This window comes from Mustela lutreola, chromosome 2 (assembly GCF_030435805.1).
Source record: "Mustela lutreola isolate mMusLut2 chromosome 2, mMusLut2.pri, whole genome shotgun sequence".
NCBI lineage: Eukaryota > Metazoa > Chordata > Mammalia > Carnivora > Mustelidae > Mustela > Mustela lutreola.
In genome coordinates this window covers 60,129,853-60,154,419 of record NC_081291.1, presented here as the reverse complement: position 1 = coordinate 60,154,419, position 24,567 = coordinate 60,129,853, and the positions used below count along the sequence as shown (strand labels likewise).

General features: G+C 49.8%; 2 protein-coding genes across 18 annotated transcripts in view; one reads left to right on the top strand and one right to left on the bottom strand.

The window, feature by feature from the left end:
• The window catches only part of CFAP100 (cilia and flagella associated protein 100), a 49,615-nt gene extending 43,940 nt beyond the window's left edge, over window positions 1-5,675 (top strand). For all 5 annotated transcript variants that reach the window (XM_059161956.1, XM_059161958.1, XM_059161957.1 and 2 more), the window contains 4 exons: window positions 2,155-2,290; window positions 3,262-3,467; window positions 4,161-4,254; window positions 5,165-5,675. In XM_059161956.1, coding sequence (XP_059017939.1) covers window positions 2,155-2,290; window positions 3,262-3,467; window positions 4,161-4,254; window positions 5,165-5,278 — 550 coding nt within the window. In that variant the 3' untranslated portion in view covers window positions 5,279-5,675. The remainder of the gene's footprint in view (window positions 1-2,154; window positions 2,291-3,261; window positions 3,468-4,160; window positions 4,255-5,164) is intronic.
• ZXDC (ZXD family zinc finger C) overlaps window positions 1-24,567 on the bottom strand; it is a 96,068-nt gene that overhangs the window by 51,839 nt on the left and 19,662 nt on the right. For 3 of the 13 annotated variants that reach the window (XM_059161947.1, XM_059161941.1, XM_059161943.1), the window contains 4 exons: window positions 20,090-20,208; window positions 11,598-11,665; window positions 11,175-11,344; window positions 8,715-9,115 (listed from right to left, as the gene is read on the bottom strand). The exons of 3 other annotated variants lie outside the window; for them this stretch is intronic. In XM_059161947.1, coding sequence (XP_059017930.1) covers window positions 8,949-9,115; window positions 11,175-11,344; window positions 11,598-11,665; window positions 20,090-20,208 — 524 coding nt within the window. In that variant the 3' untranslated portion in view covers window positions 8,715-8,948. Of the gene's footprint in view, window positions 1-5,737; window positions 7,418-8,714; window positions 9,116-11,174; window positions 11,345-11,597; window positions 11,666-20,089; window positions 20,209-24,567 lie in introns of those variants that run through there. 7 more of the 13 variants (XM_059161944.1, XM_059161946.1, XM_059161951.1 and 4 more) reach the window with 5 other exon arrangements.

Here is a 24,567-nt window from a genome sequence, read left to right as displayed (position 1 = left end):
ACCCCCTAGAACCTGCATTTCTGACAAACATGCAGGTGACATGCAAGCTAGCCTGAGGAGCAATGCTCAGCAGTATGTCCCCCATGCTTTTGCATTCCCATGAACTGGCGAGCTCTAGTTGAGTAGAAAATATTGCAACCCAACAATTTTACATCGAAAGAGAACCAGTAGGGAAAGGGTATCTTTTTATCCCAGTTACCCTGAGAAGAAAGAGAACAACAACAAAAAGCCCGCCGCCGCCACCGCCGCATCCATATAGCAAAGGAGGGCAAACATAGCAGCCCTGTGCCAGCTGTAGGATCACACTTACCAGTTAAGGGGATGGAAGTGAAGGAAGTATTTAAAAAAAAAAAAAAAAAAAAAAAAAAGGTTAAAATTGAATGCAATCATGTATCTAGATTTTGGGACAAGTACCACTGACCTTAAACATACTTACCCCTACAATGGGCATGTGTGGTTGGAAAAAAGTTGATCCTGACACCCAGGACATGCTCTCTGATGTCATCCCAGGTGACCTGCATGAGCCCCACCAGCACCGGAGGGGGGTGGGCTGTGTGTGAGCTCCATGTGGTCCCTCTGGCCCACCTACCTCAGCCCCCCTCAAACTCACAGGCTTCTCAGCCCTCCACCCCAAAGTCAGGGGAGTGTAGCCTGGAGGGCTCCGGGGGGGGGGGGGGGCCTGCATGCCTGTGCCGGTGCATGTGACAGGCCATGGGACCCACAGTGGGCAAAGGAGCAGCAGCTCACAGGCCTTTGCTTAGGGTTGGGAAAACGGTAAGTTCTATCAACAAATGGGGGAAGAGCCACAGATTTTTATTTTATTAAGTTTGTTATTTCATTTAAAAATTGATTTTTGGAGTTCTATTTCTAAATATATGCCCAAGGGTGCCTGGGTGGCTCAGTTGGTTAAGCATCTGCCTTCAGCTCAGGTCATGATCCCAGGATCCTGGGATCAAGCCCCGCATTGGGCTCCCTGCTCAGTGGGGAGTGTTTCTCTCTCCCTTTTGTCCCTCCCCCCTGCTTGTGTTATCTAGCTCTAATAAATAAAATCTTTTATTTACTTATTTATTTATTTGACAGAGAAAGGGAGAGATCACACGTAGGCAGAGAGGCAGGCAAAGGGAGAGGGGGAAGCAGGCTCTCCGCCGAGCAGAGCCTGATGCAGGGCTCGATCCCAGGACCCTGAGACCATGACCTGAGCCGAAGGCAGAGGCTTAACTCACTGAGCCACCCAGGTGCCCAATAAATAAAATCTTTTTAAAAAATAAATATATGCCCAAGAGAATTAAAAACATGTCCTCACAGAAACCTGTCTACAAATGTTCACAGCGGCATAATTCCTAAGAGTCAAAAGGTAGGATCAACCATACGTCCATCTCAACAAAGTATGGTCCATCAACACAGGGAACTGTCACATAAACCTCCAAAAGAATGGAGTTCTGACCAATGCCGTTAACATGAAGAGACCTTGAAAACATTCTGCTGAATGAAGAAGCCAGACACAAAGGCCACCACTGTATGGCTCCACATTTATGAAATGTCCAGAACAGATACACAGTTGGGGGGAAAGGAAAGGACGGGGAGTGGCTGCTAATGGGGAATGGGTTCCTCTGGGTGATGAAAATACTCTGAAATGAGATGATGGCGATGGTTGTGCAATTGTATAAATATCCTGAAAACTAATGAACTGGTTTTTGTTTTTTTAAAGATTTTACTTATTTGAGAGAGAAAAAGAGCACACAAGCATGGGGAGAGCCAGAGGGAGGGGAGAGGATCTCAAGCAGACTTGTCACTGGGCATGGAGCCCAACGCAGGGCTTGATCATATGACCCTGAGATCATGACCTGAGCTGAAATCAAGAGTCCAATGCTTAACTGAGCCACCCAGGTGCCCCCTGAATTATACATTTTAAAAGAATTTTATAGGTATGTGAATTATGCCTCAATAAAGCGGTTACTTATTTTTTTCATAGTGTTGATTGTTAAAGATCTTAAATCTTAGTCCTGCATCTCAGCAGCATCTCTGGTCCCCGGGCACGCACTCTGCGGTCACGGCCCCTTAGCTCTCAGGACAGTAGTGGGGCAATGAGGCTCAGAGAGGTGGAGTGCCTGGAGCTGCACTGAGTGGGCAGGGCCCTGCTGGTCCCCAATCCAGGGACAAGGAGGTCAACCAGTTGAAGCAGTGGGTCACCACACTGATGATGTCCATCACCAAGGAGGAGGAGACTGCCGCTGAGCTGGAGCTCAAAGCCCGAGTCTTCCACTTCGGCAAGTACAAGGGTGCTCAGGAGGTAGGCCCCCCGATCAGCAGCCAGAGGGCAGCAAGTGTGGAGGGAGCGTGGGTGACCACAGCCCTGGGGCCCAATCCATTGACGAGCACATCTGGGAGCACCCAGTGCTGACCTCACCACCTTCCAGGCTCTGCAGGGCTGATCGAGGGGCACTGGCTAGAGAAGGCCCTTGGTCCCCCAACTGGAGTCATCTTGTGTATTTATGCCCCTTGGCCATTCAGCTGCCCAGCACACTTCCTCCATTCCTTCCTTCTTTCACTCAACAAATACATCTGTTTCTTCAATACAAAGTGTCCAGAAAGTGACCCTGCCAGGAGGAAGAAGGCATGCCCCCAAGCCAGCCTGAAAGAGTGAGAGAATTCTGAGGGCATAGAGGGCCAAGAATGTTCCAGGGCACACTGCGCACCCTTCCTGACAGTGCACTGGGGGCATAGGCAGAATCGCAGCTTCCTAATTCCCGCTAATTACTGTTGAACACCTACCGTGTACCAGCCCAGGGCAGGTACGCAGGAGGCCACAACAAGCAGGCTGGTGTACCCGCGGCCTGCCAGAGACTCCCTGGGTGCTGGCTGGGCCCCACTCCTGGCCTGAGCCTGCCTGTCTGCTGTTCCTTGCTCAGTCCTCACGCTCAGTCCATGTGGTAGGGAGTGTTACTTTCTAAATGTAAGATCAGGCTGAGAGGGGAGTTCATCTGCCACAGGCAGCACAGGAAGTCGCTCTCATGGGCCAGGGTCGTGTGGGGAGTTGAGGTCAGTGCAGGGGCAGAAGACAGCCCTCGAGGGGGGGACTGGGCCCCATGGACACACTGAGGCAGCTGGAGTAGAACCTCAGTGATGGCTGGAGTCCTGGGTCTGGCTGACCTCAGGAGGGCAGCTGCATCACAGCAAGGGCACTGGGTGTGGCGGGCTGTGTGGCAGGGGGGGGGGGGCAGAGGCCTACGCCACCCTTCTGCTGGCCCGCCCCCCTCGCAGGACAAACTGCTGGAAAGCCTGAACCGCAAGGTGTTGGACGTGTACCAGCAATGCATCGGCAGCCAGCAGGAGTCCAACCTGGGCGCCGTGCAGATGCTCACCATCATCGAGCACCACCTGAACGAGCTGCTGGAAAACCTAGAGCGGGTGCCCCAGATCAAGATAGAGCAGGCCGAGAAGGCCAAGGAGAAGGAGCGTCGCATGCGGTGAGAGCCAGGTCCCTGCCCCTGCCCTGTCCCACGCGGTCTGACCAGCTCCCTCACGATGCCCTCCAAACCCCAGCTTCTGCTCTGGGCAGGCCCAGGCCGGCCCTGAGGACAGAGGTCGGATACAGACCCGTCCTCAAAGAGCCCCCAAACCAAGAGAGACAGGAGTTTGGTGCTCCATGCTGAGAGGTCTTCCAAAGAGGACCCCTAACTTAGTCTGGAGTGGGAGAAGAGGTGGGCTCAGGGGGCCCAGAGCCAAAGTGAGGGTGTGGACAGCATGGCCTCACCCCAAGGACAAGGGACAGCAATGGCCATCTTTCCTGCTGGATTGGGAGAGGAAGAGATCGGCATTGCCAGAGCCCCAGGGAGGGAAGATGCAGACTTGGGGGGGAAGCCAAGGAAGCCCAGTTTAGTGGCAGGGGAAGGCAGGGAGACTTGGCAGTGTCAGAATGCTAGAAGCAGGCAGCACGGACCCACCGTCCTTAGCAGATGGACCTATGCCGGGAACCCCCAAGAACAAGTTTCAGAGGCCAACCAGGCCTGGCAGGGAAGGGTGGAGAGAAGAGGGGAGTGTGCTCCTAGAGGGAGGGCCAGGGCCTGACTGAAGGCTGCATGTGAGGCGCTGGGAAGCAGATCTGGGAGCATCCACAGTGCCTCCAGTTCTTAATTGTCTTGTGCTGCCCCTGCATCCAGACTCCGGGAGGAGAAAGTCATGATGCAGAAGCGGCTGCAGGAGGAGCGTGTGCAGCGGGCCCAGGCCCGGGCCCAGGCTGAGATCAAGAAGAAGGTGGGCAGGGTGGCCCCTGGCAGTCACTGCTGGGCAAGGGCCCCATGACCAGGCACTGTGGGGCTGAGAGGAGCTGGGGAACTACAGCCAAGCCTGGCTCACTGTTCTGCAGCTAATTGCTGAGGTGCTGGGAGAAAAATGGGGTCATCCGAGTAAGGCCAGGATAGAGCAGGCTGTCCCCTTCCTGGCCCACCAGTCCTGGTGCCCCTTGGGACTATCTTCCCCTGCAAGTCCTTCTGGGGCTGCCTTTCGTCCTGCACACACACTCCTGGGGGGGTGACTGGCCTGGCTAGCACCCTCCTAGTCCTACCCAGGTGCAGCTCAGCCCCCATAGGGTCCCACCATACCACCAACACTCCAGCCAGAACCCATCACTCCAGCTCATCCCCATCACTAGGATTTCCCCTGACCGCCCCACAGACAAAGGCTAGAGCAGTTACTTTCTTCAGGCCCTGGGAGCAGGAGGGGTGCTCCCTAAAGCAGGCCCAAGCCCAGATACAGCCTCCAGCAGACAGGGGCTGCTCTCTGAACAGAGTAGTGCTTTCCATGCTGTCACACAGAGTCAGCAGACACTTTGGGGTCTCCTCTTAAATCCCTGGAGCAAAGGAAGCGGGCTCTCTCTGTTTAGCCAGGTACTTGCCCATGTGTTTGCAGGTGCGCCCCAACACACACACACATCAAGGGGCCTGCAGCGCAGGGAACAGGCTCTGGGCTGGGGAGGCTCACTCCCAAGTCATTTCGGGACAGCTCCAGCCCCGAGCCTGTGGGCTGATAGGGGAGGCCAGGACGTCCCTGGGACCCCACAGCCCCAGCTTCCTGGCTTCCAGGCACGCTTAGGACCTGGGCAGCGCCTTTGGGTGCAGTGAAGGGGCCTCCAGGGCACAGTTCACAGAGTCCACTTGCTCTGCAGAGAGGCAGGAGACTGGTGAGTCGCTCCCGGCCCCCAGCTCTCAAGGTGAAGGAGGAGCCTGAGCACGTGCAGACGGAGGAGGACAAGGATGAGCAGCTGCTGTTCTGCACCTAGCCTCCTGGCACCAGCTGGCCACACTGTCCACAGCCCAACCCAGCAAGGACAGCAGCAGGAAGTGGGGCAGGGCGGGCGGGCCCGCGGCAGCTGTCACCCTGTCCCCGTGCCGCTCCAGGCCTCCCACTGTACATTTCCTTACTCAAGTGAAATAAACTCCCCCTCTTTGGTGGCCTGATGGCCTGCTTAAGGAGGCAAGCTGGTTCCGACATCCGTACCCTCTCCTCTAATCCCTGAGCCCTAGGCCCACTGTTGAGGAAGGAGCTCATCTGGCCCTCAGGTAAGGTGGCTGCTTTTGAGACACGAAGGCCAGTTCCACACTGAGGTGTGATATGCGGAGACAAGAAAGGAGGCAACAAGCTAGGTGGGTGAGAGGGTTCTCTCTACTGACTGAAAACAAAACATGACGTCCACACTATACACACACTCCCGTGAAGTAAAGCCAAGTAACGCCATCAGTACATGACTGTACAAAAATTTTTATTCATTTGTACTAGAAGTTGGGCCCATGGTCACCACAGAACTCAGTGCCCAAAAAACTGACAGCCAGTATCAGTCTTATCAGTGGTGGACATTCCCGGGAGAATGTTCTGGGGAATGTTCCAACCACCCAGCCCAGTGAGAGCATTCCCATGGCCCGGCCCTTCCTCCCAACAGAAGGACAGGGCAGTGCAGCCACTAGGCGACCCAGCCCCCAAGACGACCCTGGCAGGCAGGCTGGCTCCTCATGGAGGGAGGGGGCTGCTGCTGACTTGGAGGCTGAGAGGCCAGGCGGACAAAACTTTAGTCTGTGACACAGCACAGAGTTCTGTGGGTAAAAACCATTTCTGACAGGGCCCGAGTTCTCCCTGGGTGGAGAAGCACCTGGAGAGACAGCACGTCAGAGGAAGAGGACAGAGATAGGACTCCCCACCAAATGCTGGGGTCATTCCCCAAAGCCCAAGGCCAAAAACTCAAGAAATGAAGAAACAAAGAATAGGCAGAGTTTGGACAATTCCAAATTCAAGAACCAAAACAGTTTTTGGATTAATATAAGCCTCAAAGGCACACGGCGAAAAACAGCATTTCTGAGTGACCCCATGGACAGTCCCACTAACAAACAAATAAATATGTGCAAGGTTATCGGCTCGCCTCCTGTGCAAGACAGACTGCATTCCGTAAAAATGCACGGCCACACAGAACATGCACGTGTACAGCCTGGACAAGCAGACACACGTTCTCACTGCCCCACACGTCATGTTCAGGACTCAGACCGTGACTTTAGAAACCATGAACAAATTAGTATTAAACATGAATACCCAAATACAGAATTCAGAAAAACGTAAAGTTTACATCTCCAGATTAGGAGCTTTACATTTGGCCTCCATGCAGAGGGGTCGCTAACAGGGCCCCAGTGTGCCCCTCTTCACCCCCATCTCCTTCCCCCTCACACGAACTCCCCCACCTGCTCTGCCAAAACAGGGATTCGAATTTGGCTTCACTGTAACAACGGGACCACTTCTGCCCCTTGGGCTGACAGAATCAGCCCAAGCACAGCCACCACCCCAGGGGATGGGAACCAGCCTGCTAGCTCTCAGAAAGGGGAAAGAGTTTCTAGATCTTTCTCAGGCCAAATGCTGAAGCATGGAAGGTGAAAGATCCCATCTGCTTTCACCACAGATGAAGTCCTATCTGACTAGGGAATCTGTATTCCACCCTACCTCCTGCCTAAGTTTCTTCTCATGCAGCAGGGGCTCCATGGCTTCGCTCAAATGGGACAAGGGACATCGGTGTGCAGCCAAGTCTGGGAAAAGCATATGCTTGGCCCTGAGGGCAAGCCTTGCCTCATGTTCCTATAAGGCGATTTCCATGAATACTGCCCCAAACTGGTTCCTGATAAAACATATAAAAAACATTTTTGAGAAGCGTGCCCAAAAGTCTCTGAGGAGCTCAGCGAGCCTCCTGAGCAGAAACCTAGTGGGATCTCCCCCAGGCCTGTAAGACCACCTAACGGAGTCTCAGGGCCACAGGCTGGAGGTGCGGCCCCTGGGTCCCTGGGGCAAAGGGCCGTGGTCACTGCAGGTCCCGAAGGTTAATGGTGCTCCCCACACTCTGCATGTCCTCAGGCCCGACAGCCCCTCCAGTTGCAGGAAGCACCTCCTGAAAAACCAAGCAGAGTGGTGAGGAGCAGAGCAGAGCCGGGGACCGGGGCAGTGCAGGACCACCTCCCAGAAGGCTGCGGGGCAGCCACACATGACCAGCATCATAACCCACAGGGCTGGCCAGCAACGGCACCTCCCACTTTCCTAAAACGAACTGTTTTCCCCTTATTTTCACATATATTCCTTGAAGAAAGAAACTTGAGTGTAAACAAAAAGGCAAAGTGAACTTAATGCTACTGTGTTCTAGGTCTCCTCGGAAATGTCCTCGTTCAATTTATAGCCCTTCCCCGTTCTGTATGGGGAAGCTCCTCTCTCAGTTCCTAACTTCCTGTGGTTGTCATGGATAGCTGCATGACCGCCCACCCAGCCCACCTCCTTGTGCTAGAAGAACACACCCCCAGCATTAGCTTCGAGGCAATGGCAAACATCTTTTGGCCAATTATGTGTACACTGCCAGATTTAAGAATGATCTCCTGAGTGGGAATACTAGGCAGAATGGAGTCGACATCCGTGAGGTTTTCTGAATACACGATCCCCAACTGCACTGGAAGGAACCCCCACTCCAGCTGCCTGGGACCCCCACCCATAGCTCTGTCTACTACCAGCGCTTTACTCGATATTTATTTTTGACCTTTTAAGGAAAACGTTCAACAGCCCAATTTGAATACAAGAAAACTAAAATTATATCTGTAGGTCTTTTAAAAATACATATTTAAGGCTTAACTGTTAAAAATCTGATAAGCTACCTACTTTATTTTATAGCCAAATCTGAATTACCTATTGCCACCAATGCGTGGTTTATCCACTTACTTAAGCAAACTAACTCTCCTGCGTCTGTTTTCCCATAGGTCAAAAACTTGGCTGGCCTAGGGATGCCTGGGTGGCACAAACAGTTAAGCGTCTGACTCTTGGTTTTGGCTCAGGTCTGATGTCAGGGTTGTGAGATCGAGCCCTGCGTCCACTCTATGTTCAGTGCAGTATCTTCTTGGGTTTCTCCGCCTCTCCCTCTGCCCCTGCCCCTCGCCCCAAATAAATAAATAAATCTTTAAAAACAAACCCTGGCCAGCCTATTTCCCATAGGAGAAAGCGACTAGAAAATTTTTTTTATATAGTCAAAGAGCATTTTATTTTATTTTTAAAAGATATTTGTCAGAGAGAAAGAATGCACAAGCAGGGGGAGCAGCTGGCAGAGGAAGAAGCAGGCTTCTTGCTAAGCAAGGAGCCTGACATGGGACATCCTGGGGTCATGACCTGAGCTAAAGGCAGCCGCTTAACTGGCTGAGCCACCCCAGCCGCTTAACTGGCTGAGCCACCCAGGTGTCCCGTGACTAGAGTCTCTAAATAGAAAATATTTTGAGTGTATTAAATTTCAACTTATTTACAAGGAGGAGCTAAAAGGGGGAGCAATCCTGAGCTTTTTCTTAGTCTTTTGTTCCTCAGTCATTTACCCACCTTTTCTAGAAAGCAGCAAAACATCCCGGCCACCAACTCAGTGAGTGTCCACTAGAGCCCCACCTCAGCAACAAGCCTCAGGAAGCCAAAAGCTTCCTGACAGTCTTACTAACGGACCCAAAGAGCTGTAAGGCATCCAGACCTGGAAGACATAGACGGGCAAATCGACAGCAAACAGCGGGTGGAGGGCAGAAGGCTGCGGGCTGAGAACCAACGATGAGGCTGCTTCGCCTGAGGGCTCGTCCTGGGGAGGCAATGGCATGTTTCATTTATCAAGCACAGCGACATTCCTCACTCCGGCCTGAGGAGTCCCCATCACTCTGATCACAGCCCCTGAATTCCAGGCGAGACCACATAGGGAGCCAGGTGAGGCCTGAGGACCCAGCAGTCACTGGCATCAGGGGCTGGGGGCTATTTATCTTTCCTCCTGGTCCTCAGTCTCTCATCTTATTCCCAGCTTGAGGCCCGTACCACCTGCCATCTGGTTGCTCCCCGCTCCCAGGCCTGGAGCTCCCTGGAACTCCCCCACATTCAATACCTCCCCTTAGCCTAGGTCCGAATTTCCCTCCCGTAGACTGTTCCTGAACTCTGGCGGAGGCTCGCAGCAGCTCTCCAGTGGCTACCTCACAGCACACAAGAAGGCCCACCTCTGCCCCAAACCATGGTCAAGCTGGAAGGGACAAAAGATCACTGGTCTCTGGAGAGAGGGAGGCACATAGGCTCCAGATAATCACGCAAGTAAGAAAAGGGACACTATCTAACCTTTCAGCTTTCACCTGCACACCCAGCCCACAGCAGCCCACGGCCCTGCCACTCAACTCCCTATGCCACCGCCCCCATCAGCCCAGCCCTTCCCTGGCCTCAAGAACCTTCTGTGCCAAGCACTATCATCCCCCTTCACAGACAATAAAACTGAGGCCCAGAGTACTTAAGTAACAAGACAACACTAACTGGTAAAGGGAAAGGTAGAGAATTCAAAGTGAGTTCTCTTTGCCTCAAGGCTCACGCCTTCAACTGGATGTCTTAAAGAGCAACTTCTCCCTTTCCAATGAATGCCTTTTCTGCAATGTATTAGCTTCCATGAAGTTTCCGTCTGAACCTCCAGTCCCGCCTTCCCCACGTCTCACCTGCCAGCCATGAGCACGTTCAGAAGGGCTCAGCTGCTCCTCCCCCCACCTCCACAGACCCCATCTCAGGACAGCGCTGGCCTCTCTACTGCTCCAACACCCTGACCCCAAACCTGGAAAGAAGAGACCTGTTTTCCTGCTCACCTCTGCAGACCAGTCTTCCCAGGTCCCACCCCCACCAAAAGCTCACATTAGCTTCTTGTTTTCTGTAAAAGCAAGGATGCTCACTGGCCCCATCTTCCAGGCCCTCCCCAAGCTCCACCTAGGCCATCCACACTTTTATACTCTTCATAACCAGCTTGTTCCTATCTCCTCAACGAGCCTCTACCAGGACTACATATCCCCAGGATCTGGCCACCCTCCTCTTCGGAGTCAGCTTGGCACTCAGAAGTCCTTGGGTATCTGAGCCTTCCCAGGCCCATGGTATTCTACGGCCCCAGAGTACCATGAACACAGGAGATGCTCAGGGACGAGGTAGCAATGAGATCAGGCCAGGTCAGAGCTACATAGCCTCAGCTTCTAAGCCTCTTCTCTCCCCCAAACAGTCCCAATTCATTGTCCCTCTGCTGGACCCTCAAAAAGGACACTGCAGACAAAGGTGCCCAGAGAGCTGCAGTCAGTGTGTCCGGTGAGCGTTCACAGGGTGGCTTCCAGCTGCAGGCACCTGCTAGGCCCCGGCACAACCCAAGAGGTGGCTGGCCTACCCTCGAGGGGCTCATTTTGTAGAGAAGAAGGGCAGGTGAGGGGGTAGGGAGCCAGCATCCTTAGCACATAAAGACTATATCCTCGGCGCACTGTGGATGCTCCCCAGACACAGAAGTACCAAGCTGCGTGAGCAAAGCCCCTTCACACCAGCCCTGAAAAGAGCAGTGGGGTCTAGGGAGGGGCAGGGCTGTGCCAGGTGTCCTGTGGCTCACTGCTCACCTCATGGGGACACAGAAGCATCAATCCTAGTAAAGACAGAAGCTCAGACAAACAGAGCAGGACAGGGCGGGAGGAAAGAGGGAGCTGGGGTGATGGAGACATCATCCAGGACTTAGGACGTCAGAAGCAGCGTGGGGGGAAGTTCCTGAGGAGATGGAGCACTGGAGGATGGGGGCTCTGGGAGACGCGGCCCGAAGCCTGGCCCCCGCTCCCGCCCTGTGACCAGCGTCCTCCGGGCTCGCTGGCTCTTACCTGCAGTAGCTGGAGCTGAACGCACTGCACTCCGGCTGCCGGAGCCGGTGCTAGCTGACCTCCACTGGGCACCACAAGGTTCCCACACAACAAGCCAGGCTGGCTCGTGTGCAAGTGAGTAGGACTGACTTTGCCACCTTTCATTTTCCTCTGAGCGGACCCTGAGGCTCCTACGACGAAAAAGACAAACCGACATATGCAGGGTACCGTGCCTCATGGAGGCCATGCTCTGGGGACACAGACTCCCCACCGTCACTGTGCACAGCCCTGCGGGCTTCAAACTAGTCAAAGGGAAAGTCACGGGCTTCAGAGGTGGGAAAAAACAAGATTTTGATACCATAGCAAACTTACATATGTGTCTTCTGGACACTCAGCGATCAGAACCCCAGTGCCCATTTCACAGGGGCAGAAGCTCCTCCTTACCTGCAACGCCAAGAGCTGCAGGCACACAGGAGATCCCCGACACGGTGGAGCTCAGACAGCTGGCAGGGCTACACAGTCGCAGAAAAGGAACAAGGGAAGGAAGCCAGCCACCACATCCCACCCTCAGGCCCCTTGGCGTGTGCTCAATAAGCCACCAAATCCCTTGGGCTGTTTTTTGTCCAGCTTCCTCCTCAAAAGTCATCGCTCAGTTGACCTCATAAAAACATACTTTTAAAAATAATAAAGTACAAAGAAAAATCAGAACAATCCAGACACCCAGAAAGGGTTTCTCTGACACTCACATGCTTTGTGAGCAAAACAAAACCCCAAGGACAGCGGCCTGGATTTAAATCCTGGCTCCACCCCTGACTCTGCTACCTGACCTTGGACAACCAACTTAAGCTCTCACCTCAGTGTTCCCTACCTGTGAAATGGGAACAACACTCCCTACCTTAAAGTTTTGGGAGGATTAAGTAGAGATGTGATGCAAGTTGAGAACAGTGCCTGGGTCCTAGTAAGTGCAAAGGAATTTCAGGTGCCGTGACAGCTGTGGCCGGAGAGCCCGGGATAGGAGTACAGGAGTGACTTCATAAAGACAATTTTACAGTGAACATCGTATAAGTTAACAAGGATAAAAGCATCTGATTTTTGTTGAATTTAATAAAATGAAAAGGAACAAGTGAAACTGAAGGATGTGCTGAACTTCTAGAAAACACGTCTTCGTGAAAATGTCTAACGACCTAATGTTACAGGGAAAAGAGGAAACACATGAGAGGCTGCATCCTTTGTGTAGGTTTCTGTACTCCAAGTTTCCATTTTAAACAGGAACAGCTGACTCTGACACACAGGACAAGCCTCCTCCGTCAGAGCAAGTTCTTGACACCAACACCAGCTCCTTTACATCAGGGAGCCCAGTGCCCTCCTGCTGGCTTAGCTCCGCCCGCCGTCCATGCTTCTCCCCACTGCTGTGCAGCTTCCAGCTGGCAGATGGGCTGGGACGAGGGTGAGGGGCTACGGCCTGGGATCCACTCAGTAAGAAACTCCTCGTCACTCGCTAGTCTCCCTACACATGAATGTGTTGTTGGGCTTTAAAGTCTTTTATCCCCTAGCATCTTCCCTGTGATAAAAACAGGTACGTAAATTAAAATCCTAGTTTTAACATAAACTTAAATATACATTCCAGGAGTTGAAATCTTCATGTGAAAAATCAAGTTACCATTGCAATTATTAATAACACAAGCCCAGCCAGAATAACCAAACCTAGCAGAAACTTTGACAGTGATGGAGTATCAAAGGCTTAGAATGCTTAGAGAACAGCGTGTCTGCCTGTTTTCCAGGAGGCTCATGGGGCTGGGGGTCAGTACTCCTCGTTGCTAGACTCAGAAGCCTTTTTCCAAATAAAAAAGTATTTTAATAAAGCACATTAAAGCAAATGTGCTTTAAATGTCATTTCATCACAATCGCAGCACTCTGCAGCTGCAGCTAAGGGAGCACAGGGCCTCGGAGCCCACGCAGCACCGGCAGTCTGTACTGTCAGAGGACGGTGCTCCTTCCCCCAGAAAGGTCCAATTCCATTTTTCAGTTCAAATAAACATACTGAAACATGGTTCAAGGGATATTATGAAAGCCACTATGAAATCAATGAAGGAAGGCATCAAGTGATGCATCATTTTAAGCTACTTTTAAAAGCAATATTTAAATATGTATATTAACGCTTATTATTACTGAGCTTTGTAAGATAAAAACCAGCTCATTCTGAGTCATTTCTCGTCTATGTCATAAGGATTCAATGAAAGCTGTGTAGCTCATACTCTGCGTTACCTACGAAGCAAGAAGAATGATCAAAGCCTTGTGTCCCTTTTCTAGCTGTGTGCTAGCATGTATGCTACACAAACGATGGGGAAATTAAGTAAAAACCATGTGAACAACATCAGAAATAGACCCCACTTAATTTTGCTGGACACCAGCATTACAGGCTTCTATCACAAACAGTATACACTGCTGAAAAACAAGTCAGTGACAGGAACATAACTGTTTTTGTTAAAGGGACATAAGAGGCAGTAGTTTGGTAACAGGAAGTAAGACAGACTGCACCTAGAACACTTGTGACACATCATAGGCTAAACTGTATTAGCTAATTACTGTATGAACACACAGCCTGTCCCTTCGTCTGGCACCTGACGCTCTGGTCACTCCTGCAGATGCCACAGTTCCACTGAGAATCACTGCCCCTAACCTCAGGTGCTCTGGGACCTTCTGTGGTTAACAACTCCGCCCGGTGATGAAATGTTCCCAGAGCTAAAAAGAAACTGCTCGGGCTTACATATACCACTACTTTCATGGGACTCCCCGTAAAAGCAGCTGCTGCTAGGACGAGAGCAGAAGGGTGGGAAAGGTAAGGGCTGACCCCGCCCCCGGGCCCCCCTATGCTGCATCTCACCTCAGAACATCTCAACGTGCCCGCCTAGGAAAACCAGTGCATGAGGGAGGCCAAGCTGGCCACAGAGCCCCGAGGCGCTCTGGATGCCTGCATGAACAGATCCATACAAGGCGCCTCCTTGAAGTGTCCTGGGTCTGGTGCTCTGGAAGACTGCGTTTATATGTGCCCAGGGGGTGCTGCGCCACAGAGAGCTTGGTGGTGGGGAAGGACTCACTGTCATGAAGGAAAGGCAGACAGGAGAGCCTGCAGAAGTCCTGGACCCTAAGTCTCTAAGGTTACGAACGGAAGACGGCTATGGGAAAGCAGATTCCCTTCAGACTAGCCATGCTCGCTTCCCCTTCAAAGTCTTCTGGTGCACCCAAGGTCTCAGAGCTCAGGCTGAGCGCTCCCCATTGGCACCCTGAGAAAGCTGCGAAGGAAGAAGGCAGGGCCAGGAGAGGGGAACGAGAGCTGATGCGCTGAGCGCCCTGCACCTGGCCTCCAGACTCCCTGCTCTGGAGAAAAAACACCTTGCTGACCTGCTGGTGCCATCAGGGCAGGGTGCTGGGTTACATGACCCCAGAAGGTACATTGTACCATCCGACAGTGTGCCATCACCGCGTACAATGTCTGAAAATCACACCCTTCCAGAGTTGGCTATACAAGCCCACTAAGCCATGGATGCCGGAGGGCTTAAAGCTGACCCACGGCCTCTACAAAGGACCCTACAAGGGCCACACAGCCGTCCTCACTAGTAAAAGATGTCACAGCACTGCATGTAACGTGACCAATTTAACCTACAGACCAATGTCAAGAAACATAAAAAACTTCTTTCTCACAGTAGAAATCCAGAAAACCTTAGAGGGCAAGTCATCTTCAAATGAACTGAATTTTGTTTCAGTAATCTCAACATTTACCTCAAACACTGGATTGTGCTTGATAACATGAAAGAGCAGGGAGAGGACAGAAGAATAAAGCCGACCAGCAGGTCAGCTTCTGGCTGAGGAGACCTAAAAGACAACCCTATTTGGGTGTGAAATAGCCAAGCGAGCTGGAGTACGCCACTGCATGCCCCGAGTCCCCAACTTACCAGTGCAGCACGACCATGACCAGAATTAGGTGAGGGCTCAGGCGAAGGGCTCTGCCGGCACACCTCCCGAAGTCGTCCCCTAGGCTGACGGCTACAGAATCCAGTACCACCCCAAGCATGTGGCCTCCTCACCCCGGGAGGGCTCTGCGCTCAGTATGGTCAGCTCTCTATCCTGCATACTGTGGGTTCCAATGGCTCACTTGCTACCCCCACCAGGTGTACAGGAGGGGCCTGATAACCTTGGGCTCTGCTGAGGATCCTCACTGAACCAGAGAGCGCAGTAACCTGTCCCATCCCTAGGAGAACTATTCCCCAGTTCTCCTAGGGATGGGAGGCTGGCCCTGTTATGTATCCTGGATGGTGGAGGGCACTGGAGCCTAACCCCTTCATAGTCCTGAAGTGGTCCATCCTACACGGCTAGTAAAGAATAAACCACAAACATGTATTTATTCACAAGGAAAAACAGTCATGTTTAAAAGCAAAAAGCAGATAAAAATATATGTGTATCATTTCTTTAAGAAAAGTAACAGGTGTAGTTTATACGCCTGGGAAAATGTTCAACATCGAAATACCGGAAGCGGTTTTGCCTGGATGGTGGAACTAGGTGCGGGGAGAAAGCGTGTACAAAATCACCATTACTTTTCCTGAAAAGTAAACCCACGTTACCAGAACCACTGATGGGCTGCACAGCCTTTGCTTACTGGCCCACGTGCCTCTGCTCTGGCTGTCCCCAGCTGCCTATAAGGCCTGCTCCCCACCAGAGCACTGGCCCACTTTTATCTCCAACACTCCTCAGCAGGCCTGCATCACCAGCGCAGTGGTCTCCCTGACCCATGCCCTCTCTTTTTGAAGTCTGCATGGAGATTTTAATGAAGTTATTCTTCCAAATGAACTTAAAATGGACAGGTGGGGTTTTTTTCTTTTAAAAAGTTCCTTTGGGATTTTAAAGGAACTGAATAAAAGATGTAAATTAACAGAACAGAGTGTTCCATCCAAGTATATAATAAGCTGTGGACAGGGCCTTACCCAGGACCAGCCTATATGTCACTGGTGAAACTGAGATTCTTCAGTACTTTTATGGCCATTATGAGTGAGATCTATTTTTCATTACTGTTTTTCCAATTACTGTAATAGAAAAGCTATTCCTGTAATATATGCAAACACTTTTTGTACAATTAGCTACTTAGTTATCCTTATTTATAATTGAGTCTATCCCCTTGGGTTTTCTAAGCCCAATAATCATCATCGATAGGTAATCACATCTTCCTATTTATCGGTGTTTCTCTAAAGCTTCCATAAAAATGTCCAATACTGTTGAAGTGTCAGCTTCGCTGCCTCTTCCGATTATAATGGGAACACATCTCCTCACTGAAAATAATGTTGACTGCTATTCTAACTTGCTATTATTATGGAAAACTTTTTTGTTCCTAGTTAAGGTTTATTATTTTTAAAAATCAGCGATGATTAATTTTCTCAATTGCCTTGTTCAGAGTCAGTAAAGATGGCAGGGTTCTCCTCCAGCTTCCTGATGCGGCAAATTACATTGACAGCTGCTTAACCTTGGCCCACTTGCAACCCTGGACCAGCCCTAATCATCTGGAATCCAGGTACTAATATTTTACCCGGGAGTTCCATGTCCGCTTCACTCACTGAAGGGGAGACACGCTGTTCTTGTGTGTTGTACAGGTGACAGACTGGTTGAAGGCTCTGGAGGCCGTCAGCCTGGGCTTCTACCCCCAGCACAATCACCCATCAGCTGTGCTGCCCCCATCAACTGCATCTCTCTGTGCCTTGGGTTCCTCATCCAGACAACAGAGTATGCGCACCTGCATCTCACAGGCTTCCTGTGAGAACCACGCTGGGTGTACAGTCAGCTTGAATTAATGCCACCCCTCTGTCAGGTGCAGCAAGGGGTACACTTACTGAATGGCTGCTACTTGACATGTGTCTGGTGATTAGCTGTCTCTTCATGTTTTATCATTCTTTCAACAAATATCGACTGACTCTTTACTCCACTGGGTACAGGGCTAGAATGGTGAGCCTTACCATGAAGCCTACAACTGGCTACCTGTGTCCTAAGTACAGCTGTTTCCCAGGGACACAGAGATAGGCCTACACTCCATACTTGATGATGAAGCCGAACATCATCCTGGAAACAGAAGGGGCCAGTGGTGGCAAGAGGCCTTGGAAAAGGTTTGGGTAACACTGCAGCCACAATGCAGTCACGGCCCTGGAGAAACTGCTCACGTTAGGGGGTCCATCAGGGTCCCATCAGGGCCCCGGGAACACTCAAGGTACTGCACCCAGAGCGATGTCATGCCAACATGTATACCAGTGACAGTGCACTAAGGAGCAAACACCCTAGTCAGTATGGCCCGTAGGCACCACCACACCCAGAATCCAGAAGACGGACAGTGCACATAAACCAGAACTATGTCAAGGGCTGCCCAGCAAGAACTGAGACCACGGGGGAGATACAGCCATTGTCATAAAACTCCCACTAAAGTGGAACAAGAGCAGGTCCTGGTTCCCCCTTCCTCCCTCCACCTAATCTCCTGCCAATGCGCCCGCTGGCCAACCCTGGGAGCCTAGGAAAGACAGTTCCTGAGGCTGTGAAGGTCAAACCAGCAAGTCGGGAAGGGTGACTCAGACTTCACAGAAAAAGGCTGTATAGGAGCTCCCAGGGGGACAGGCTATGGGACAGAGTATATCCCCAGGTGCCATCCATAGTTCAGGACAACCAAAGCACATAATAGGCCAAGGACAGCAGGCTGGGGCTCCCAGGGCATGGTTCCCACTTCTGTCAGCTGAACTGTAAGAGCCAGGGGCCCGAAACCACATAGACACAAAGCCCTGCCACTGTTTTCCTTATTCTGCTTCAACACGAGGCTAACTGAAGGTACAGAAGTATGTGTTGTGATGAGCAAAACCTACATGGAATTCAACGAAGCACTGGGTCCTTCAATCAGCAGTGGGTTGTTTGACAAGAATCCTCGAGTGTAATCCACATGACCACCTAGGAGGGAAGGTCCTGTGCTGCCTCCTGTAACAGAGGATGCTGCTGCAGCCAGAGGGCAGACACTTGCCCAAGGCCATGAGACCGCACGAGCAGACCTCAACTGCAATCCGGACTCCTGAGTTGGTGCTCTGATCCCCAGACACTGCCACCTGGCACTGTCCCCACAAATCACCTCAGGTGGCAGCAGAAATCTCAAATGCGTGGCCAAGCCAATCACATCTTTCACGAACAAAGGCCTCTTCCTCACCGGGGTTAGGGAACTGCCAGGGAGGGCCCTCAGGAGGCTTCCACACTCCCCTGGCAGCGAGATGAGAGGACCTACAGGGAAACAGGCATCTACCAGGGAGACAGAAAGGAAGCGAGACATGCACTCCAGCAGGGAACAGCACAGGGCAGGCATACAGCTAACAGAAACCAAAGTAAGTGACCGCTGCTCGTCAGTAAAAGGCGGGCCTAGAGGACCAGGACTGAGAAAATGAATATCACCAGCTCACTGTCCCAGTGCAGGACACCTCAACTCACAGCTGATTCAGGGATAGGAGGCCACATTTCCCCACCAGCACAACAGGAAGATGGCTACCACCACGCCCCTGTATCCTGCTTCAGGAGATCTCTGGCTATGCCAGCCCTCAAAACCACAGCTCCAGTCCAGGGACCACAAAGACTCTCAGCCCTATAGGAACAATGACCAGAGATGGCTGTGGCCCTGGCCACAAGTGCACCGCCAGGAGACTCACTCCACAAAGAGCTGTTCAAGGCAAACATGCTATGCTTACCCTAACCTGCAGGGTCTAAGCCTGGCCAGGTAAAGGCCAGCAGTGCAGAGGGAACCACCACGGACAGCTAGAGCAAAGTCATCCGGTACCTAAAAGCAAATACCAGACCAGACGGCCTCCCCACAGCCTCCAAGACACTTTGCATGCCGTCACAGGCCCCATCTATCCTCCAGGGTGCCTAAACGGAGTCCACAGGGTATGAGAAAGCCCTGAGAGATTCAGACGCACACTTTCCCACACCATCAGAGGGGGCTTTCTCTGGCTGCAGTCCAGACACCCCATCCACCAACCAAGGAGCTTCATGACACTCGAGTTCACAATCCACTCTTTCAGGAGTGCCTGTGTGAACGTTCCCAGAATTCTCTTCTAGAAAGAGTTACAATTGCCACTGCTCCCCAGTTAATGGACAGCCTGCATGGGGGCCTTCCTCCTGTCTCCCTCAGTGTGGCCCTTCTGCTCTCAGCATGGCAGCAACAGGAAGAAATGGGAGGAGCCTGGTGATATATGCCCCAAAATTTTTGCTTTAATGTGAGAAAAAAAAATTTTTTTTAATATATATGTATATACACTATAAAAAAATAGATCACTGACTTAATTTCATGGCTCAATCCAACCCAATTATTCAAACATTCACATGGCATAGACTGAACAGTGGCACCAAGCAGGTCTATCAGCTCCCTCTCCATCCGCATGCCCACCTTCCCATGCTGGACAAGCTGGAGAAGCTACAGGAGCCACAGAGGGGCCCTGCCCCATGCTGCCTGGCCCCTCTGCCCACTCCCTGCTGCTCTCATCATCTCTTTCTGGGCAGGGAAACCAATTCCAGACTATTCCTGTCTCAGTTTATAGGGGAAGCAGCTGGAGAGCCCACCCAAGTGCCTCAGGTGCAACCCAAAAACCTCCACTGGTACACTCCACCCCAGGGTGGGACACAGGGGACCACTGTTCTAGTTCCCACTACTTAGATGGGGGTGGTTAATACTTATTTTCTAATTATGTAGTTCATGTGTTTTCAAATACAGAAAATGAAAATGATGAAAAATGATTTAAACACTCAATCTTAACACTCGGAAAAAAACTACTAACCCTGCAAGGGTATGTGTTCTACCATTTTTGTTTCTGTGCAAATACATACACAAATGTGTCTACTGACAACACACCCAGCTTTTCTTATGAACACGAACTTACCAAAAATATGCACCAAGTGTGCCGCTTTCCTGGCAGACACGAACGATATTTAGTAATACACAGCTCAGCACTGGGCAGCAGCTGGCACATGTCCGTTGACGTAGATCCCTGGATATTTCCTTGAGATAAGTTACAACACATTCATTTCATGACTGGACATTACGTGAATCTTCTGGCTCTTGCAAACAGTATCAAGTGACCATCCAGGAATGTCACACTGCATCCCCATGTTCCACGTGCACCCCTGTGGGCTCTGGGTTTCCTTGCCTCTGAGCACCAAGCACATCCCCTCTGCTTCCTCATTTGTTGGCCACCTTCTGCACAGTGCCTACTCATGTCCCATCCCCATCTTTCCTCTTACTTCATGCTGTGCACACTCATTTAAAACCTTTCAGCATCCACCGATCTCCAAAGGCCTGGCCCTCTGCTCTGCTCTGCTCTGCTCTGGGCATCCGTACCCTCTGAGCAGTGAGCACACTGGGGGAGTGGCTCTGGCGGCCCAGCTGTAGAGCAGGCTGGTAGTTAAATCTCTACCTTAGGAAGCTACTGTGAAGACATGCAAGCTAAATCATGTAAAGCACACAGATGAGGGCAAAGCAAGTGTTGGCTATCTGGACAGCTTTCCATGCTTTTAAAAAACCTGAAACCTCTTGTCTTCTTTCTTTATCCTGTATGTAATTTTAGTCTCTTTTTCCCAAAAGGCCATTACTTATTTGCCAAGAATAGGAGCCACCTCGACACACACAAGGGTGTTGGTCTTAGGCCTATCAATCAATGTGCGTCCCTGTGTCCTGAACTACTGATCACAGCCCCATCACAGCTTCAGTGGTTGACGCCTGTGAGATGTCCTCCCAAATACAGAGTAATGCCTCCAGGCTAGTTTTCTATCCGTCCTCAGGAATCCCTGACCGTAGGTTCCCACACAAGTGTCCTCGGAATTTCAAATGGAATTGCATGAAATACCGTGGGAAGAGTTAGCATGTCTGCAATAATGACTTCTTCCTCTCCCAAACCCCAGAGCTGTCTGCAAATCTTGTTGGACCCATCTTTAAGACAGATCCAGGATTCACCCACCTCTTCCCACTGGCAGCCACCATCTGCCCACGGCCACAGTCATTTCCTACTGGGGACTACAAGGAACCCCTACCTGCCGTCCCTGCCCCTTACGGTTTACTTTCAGAAGAGCAGCTGGGATGATCCTTTCAAAGGACCATGTCACTTTTCCAATTACATCCCTATGTCTCCCCATCTGACTTGGAGTGAAAGCCGAAGCTCCAACAGTTCCGAGACCCTTAGCGGCCCTCAACAGCCCAGCCTCCTACCAGCTCTCTGACCACTTCAGAAAAGGACCCCCTGGGCCTCCAAATTCCAACAACAAAGGTCTTTCTGCTGAGAGTACTTTCCAGCCTCAGGCTCACAGGGACTTTGCCCACATCCATCCTCATGGCTCCCTTTCTCACCTTTGTCAAGGGTCTCCTCCTCTGTTGAGGCCTCTCCGCAAAGGATCACACACCCGTTCCTTGTTGTATTCACATTTACCATTTGATTTAGTGTTTTTGTTTATCCAAAGCTCCCCCGACCCCCGCCCCAGCTCCCACATCAGAATGCAAGCAGTGGTATCCCTGAATGGCACTCCGTAGGAGACATGTATCAAAACGGGAGTGAGGACATCTGGAAGCATTGTCTCTTCTCTCAGTCCCAAGTTTTGTTGTCTTCTCTCTTCCTTTATGTCCTGCCTGCTTATGCAATCTCCCCCAATTGTTCTAGAATTTTTGTTGCTACTGCACATGAGCTGCTCTCTCTGCTGCATTTCCTAACTAGCTACTGCTGCCACACAGGACACTGCCAATGGCTATATGTTTATAAGTGGTCACTTCGATGTCTTTTAAGTTCTCACCAGTTTTCACTTGATTCTATGGGGTTTTCCAGTAAGTGGTCAAATCATCTCTTAAGTTACTGTCTCTTCCCTACAAGCTCCTATTTTTCTTGATTTCAATGGCAAGAACATCCAGAGCAACGGTTAACAATGATAATAAAAGGGTTAACAATGATAATAAAAGAATTCTGGCACGCATGCAGAATGCTTTTGGTAAGCCACCAGTGAGTTATGATGTTGGCTCTTAGTTTGGGCTACGGAATCTTTATTGCATTCCTAATTCTATCAATAATGGATACCAATTTTTTCAATAAATACATAATCTACTGAGAAAATAACATAACCCAAGTACCAGCATGAGCTTCTGAAATACTAACTTCATCTGGGGGTTGCTGAACTGTTTATACTTTTATTTCTGAATAATGGTGATTTTTTTTTAAATCGTGCATTCTACTGCAAGTACTCCAATGTATTACCATGTGGTTTGCACGATACTGACTCTCTATTAGATCGGTGGAATTCACTTACGCTTTCTCTTCTCTCGGTAAAACCACACAGACAGAGGTAGACACTAACAGGGAAGGGACTGTATCCACTGAAGGATGTTTTGTTTGGCCCACACAGAGCATTCCTAAATCATGAATAGGTTGCACATTCAAGTGTCAAAATCTGGATCTGACTCCCTTCAGGTTTGTTCTTTTTCCATCCTGAAATAATAGCTATTCCTCTTAGCTTCCTTTTGAGCATTTAACAGGCAGGCACTCGGGTCATAAATGCGGCTCTGGCTCGGGTAACGTCCCCTGCCTGCATACCTAACAACGAGAAGCTGACACTGACTGCTTTTAGGCATTTCACCTGTATTATCTCATTTAATCCCCCCAAGAATCCTAAGTAGGTGCTTTTATTAATCATTTTATAAAGGAGAAAGCAAGGAGGCTGCTTGCACAATTCACACTCCGTAACTAGATGGTGATCCAGTTTTTCTGTGACTATCTGTAATCAGCTTTTATTTCTTTACTCAGAGTTTAGTAGGTTCTTTTGTTTTCCAAGTAATTTTTACTTTTTTTTTTTTTTTTTTTTAAGATTTTATTTATTTGAGAGGGAGGGAGAGCGAGTGGGAGGACAAGAGCACAAGAACCAGGGAAGGGAGAAGCAGGCTCTCTGCTGAGCAGGGAGCCCGATGCAGGGCTCCATCCTAGGACCCTGGGATCATGACCTGAGCAGAAGGTAAACTGCTTAATCGACTGAGCCACCCAGGTGCCCCGAATTTTTACTTTCTATTTTACCACATTATAGTAAAAACATGTATTGCCAGGTTGGGTTTTTCCCCCTTAACGCTTTGTTACAGTTTTCCTAATGGCCTAGTTTATTCAGTTTAATTTTGATAAATATCCCATGGTTATGGAGTAAAACTTACTAAATTTTATTAATCCCACTGTAAACATCCTTCATATCTGTATTTTTTTTGTGTGCTTGATCTGCAAATGAGTTTAATTACCCACTTCCAATATTGCTAGGTTTTCATTTATCCAATTATAGATTTCCACCAGTTTTTATTTTATCCTATTTGATAGTATAAGTTTTCATATAAATACTCACATGCCTGGTTTTAAATCTTAGTCTTGCTGTTGATTACATGTGAACAGCATCCAAAAACGGGGAAAACCCCAATTGTTTCCTCTGAATTCCACTTCTCTAATATTACTATTGACCCTTGTTTTTTGTTTTATCTGGTCTTAAATTTTAACCTTTCTAAATATTTTCATCAGGGTGTGTCTCTTCTAGACAACAAAGAATTGGGATTTTCCTTTTTCACTTCGTCAAGAAAAACGGCAGTCAGTAGATTTTGCTATTTACTGTGTCTTCCTTTAAGTCCCATCTGTTCTTTCCTTTCCCCAGCCCTTAGAGACAAGAAAGGTACATATCTATTCATAATCCCGAGGCTGGTTACATTAAAAAAAAAAGTTTGTTTCCCTATCAGATTCAAGAAGGAAAGTTTCTCATTACTTTTTATGTTGAGAAAATATTCTTGATTTGGGGCAGGGAAAGCCACAATACTAAAGATAAAGAAAGTAGCACAATTTTGTTTTCTATATGCAAGAGCAACCCAACAGGAATAATCTTTAATTTTAGACATTTTACCTTTATTTTTCAAATCATTCAGACTGCACATTTTCTAAGACTCGATATGTGTACTCTGCACTTAACTACAGTGATAATAAAATCCCAACCATGTTTAAGCGTCTCAATTCTCCACTAAGTCCTGTTTCCCTACAACTTCTCTGTTTTTAGCCTTATTACACAAATAAATCCTTTAATCCTGAAAACCAAAAAGCTCCCAAACCCACATTTCCCCCTCCTAAATTTGGTGCCAAAAATAATCACCGACCAACACCTGACCTGAACTTTTATTAAATGAATATATTTAACTGAAAAGTGCTAATGCAGTAACTGGACATGTTAAGAAATATAGAATATATGAACCTTATTACCGTTCTAAAACGTAAAATATTCTGAATTCAAAACACAGACAGCATGCTAATGTACATGAAGATATTTCCTAGCACTGTCTACTGTGAGGGCCTAGATACAATGACAGCTG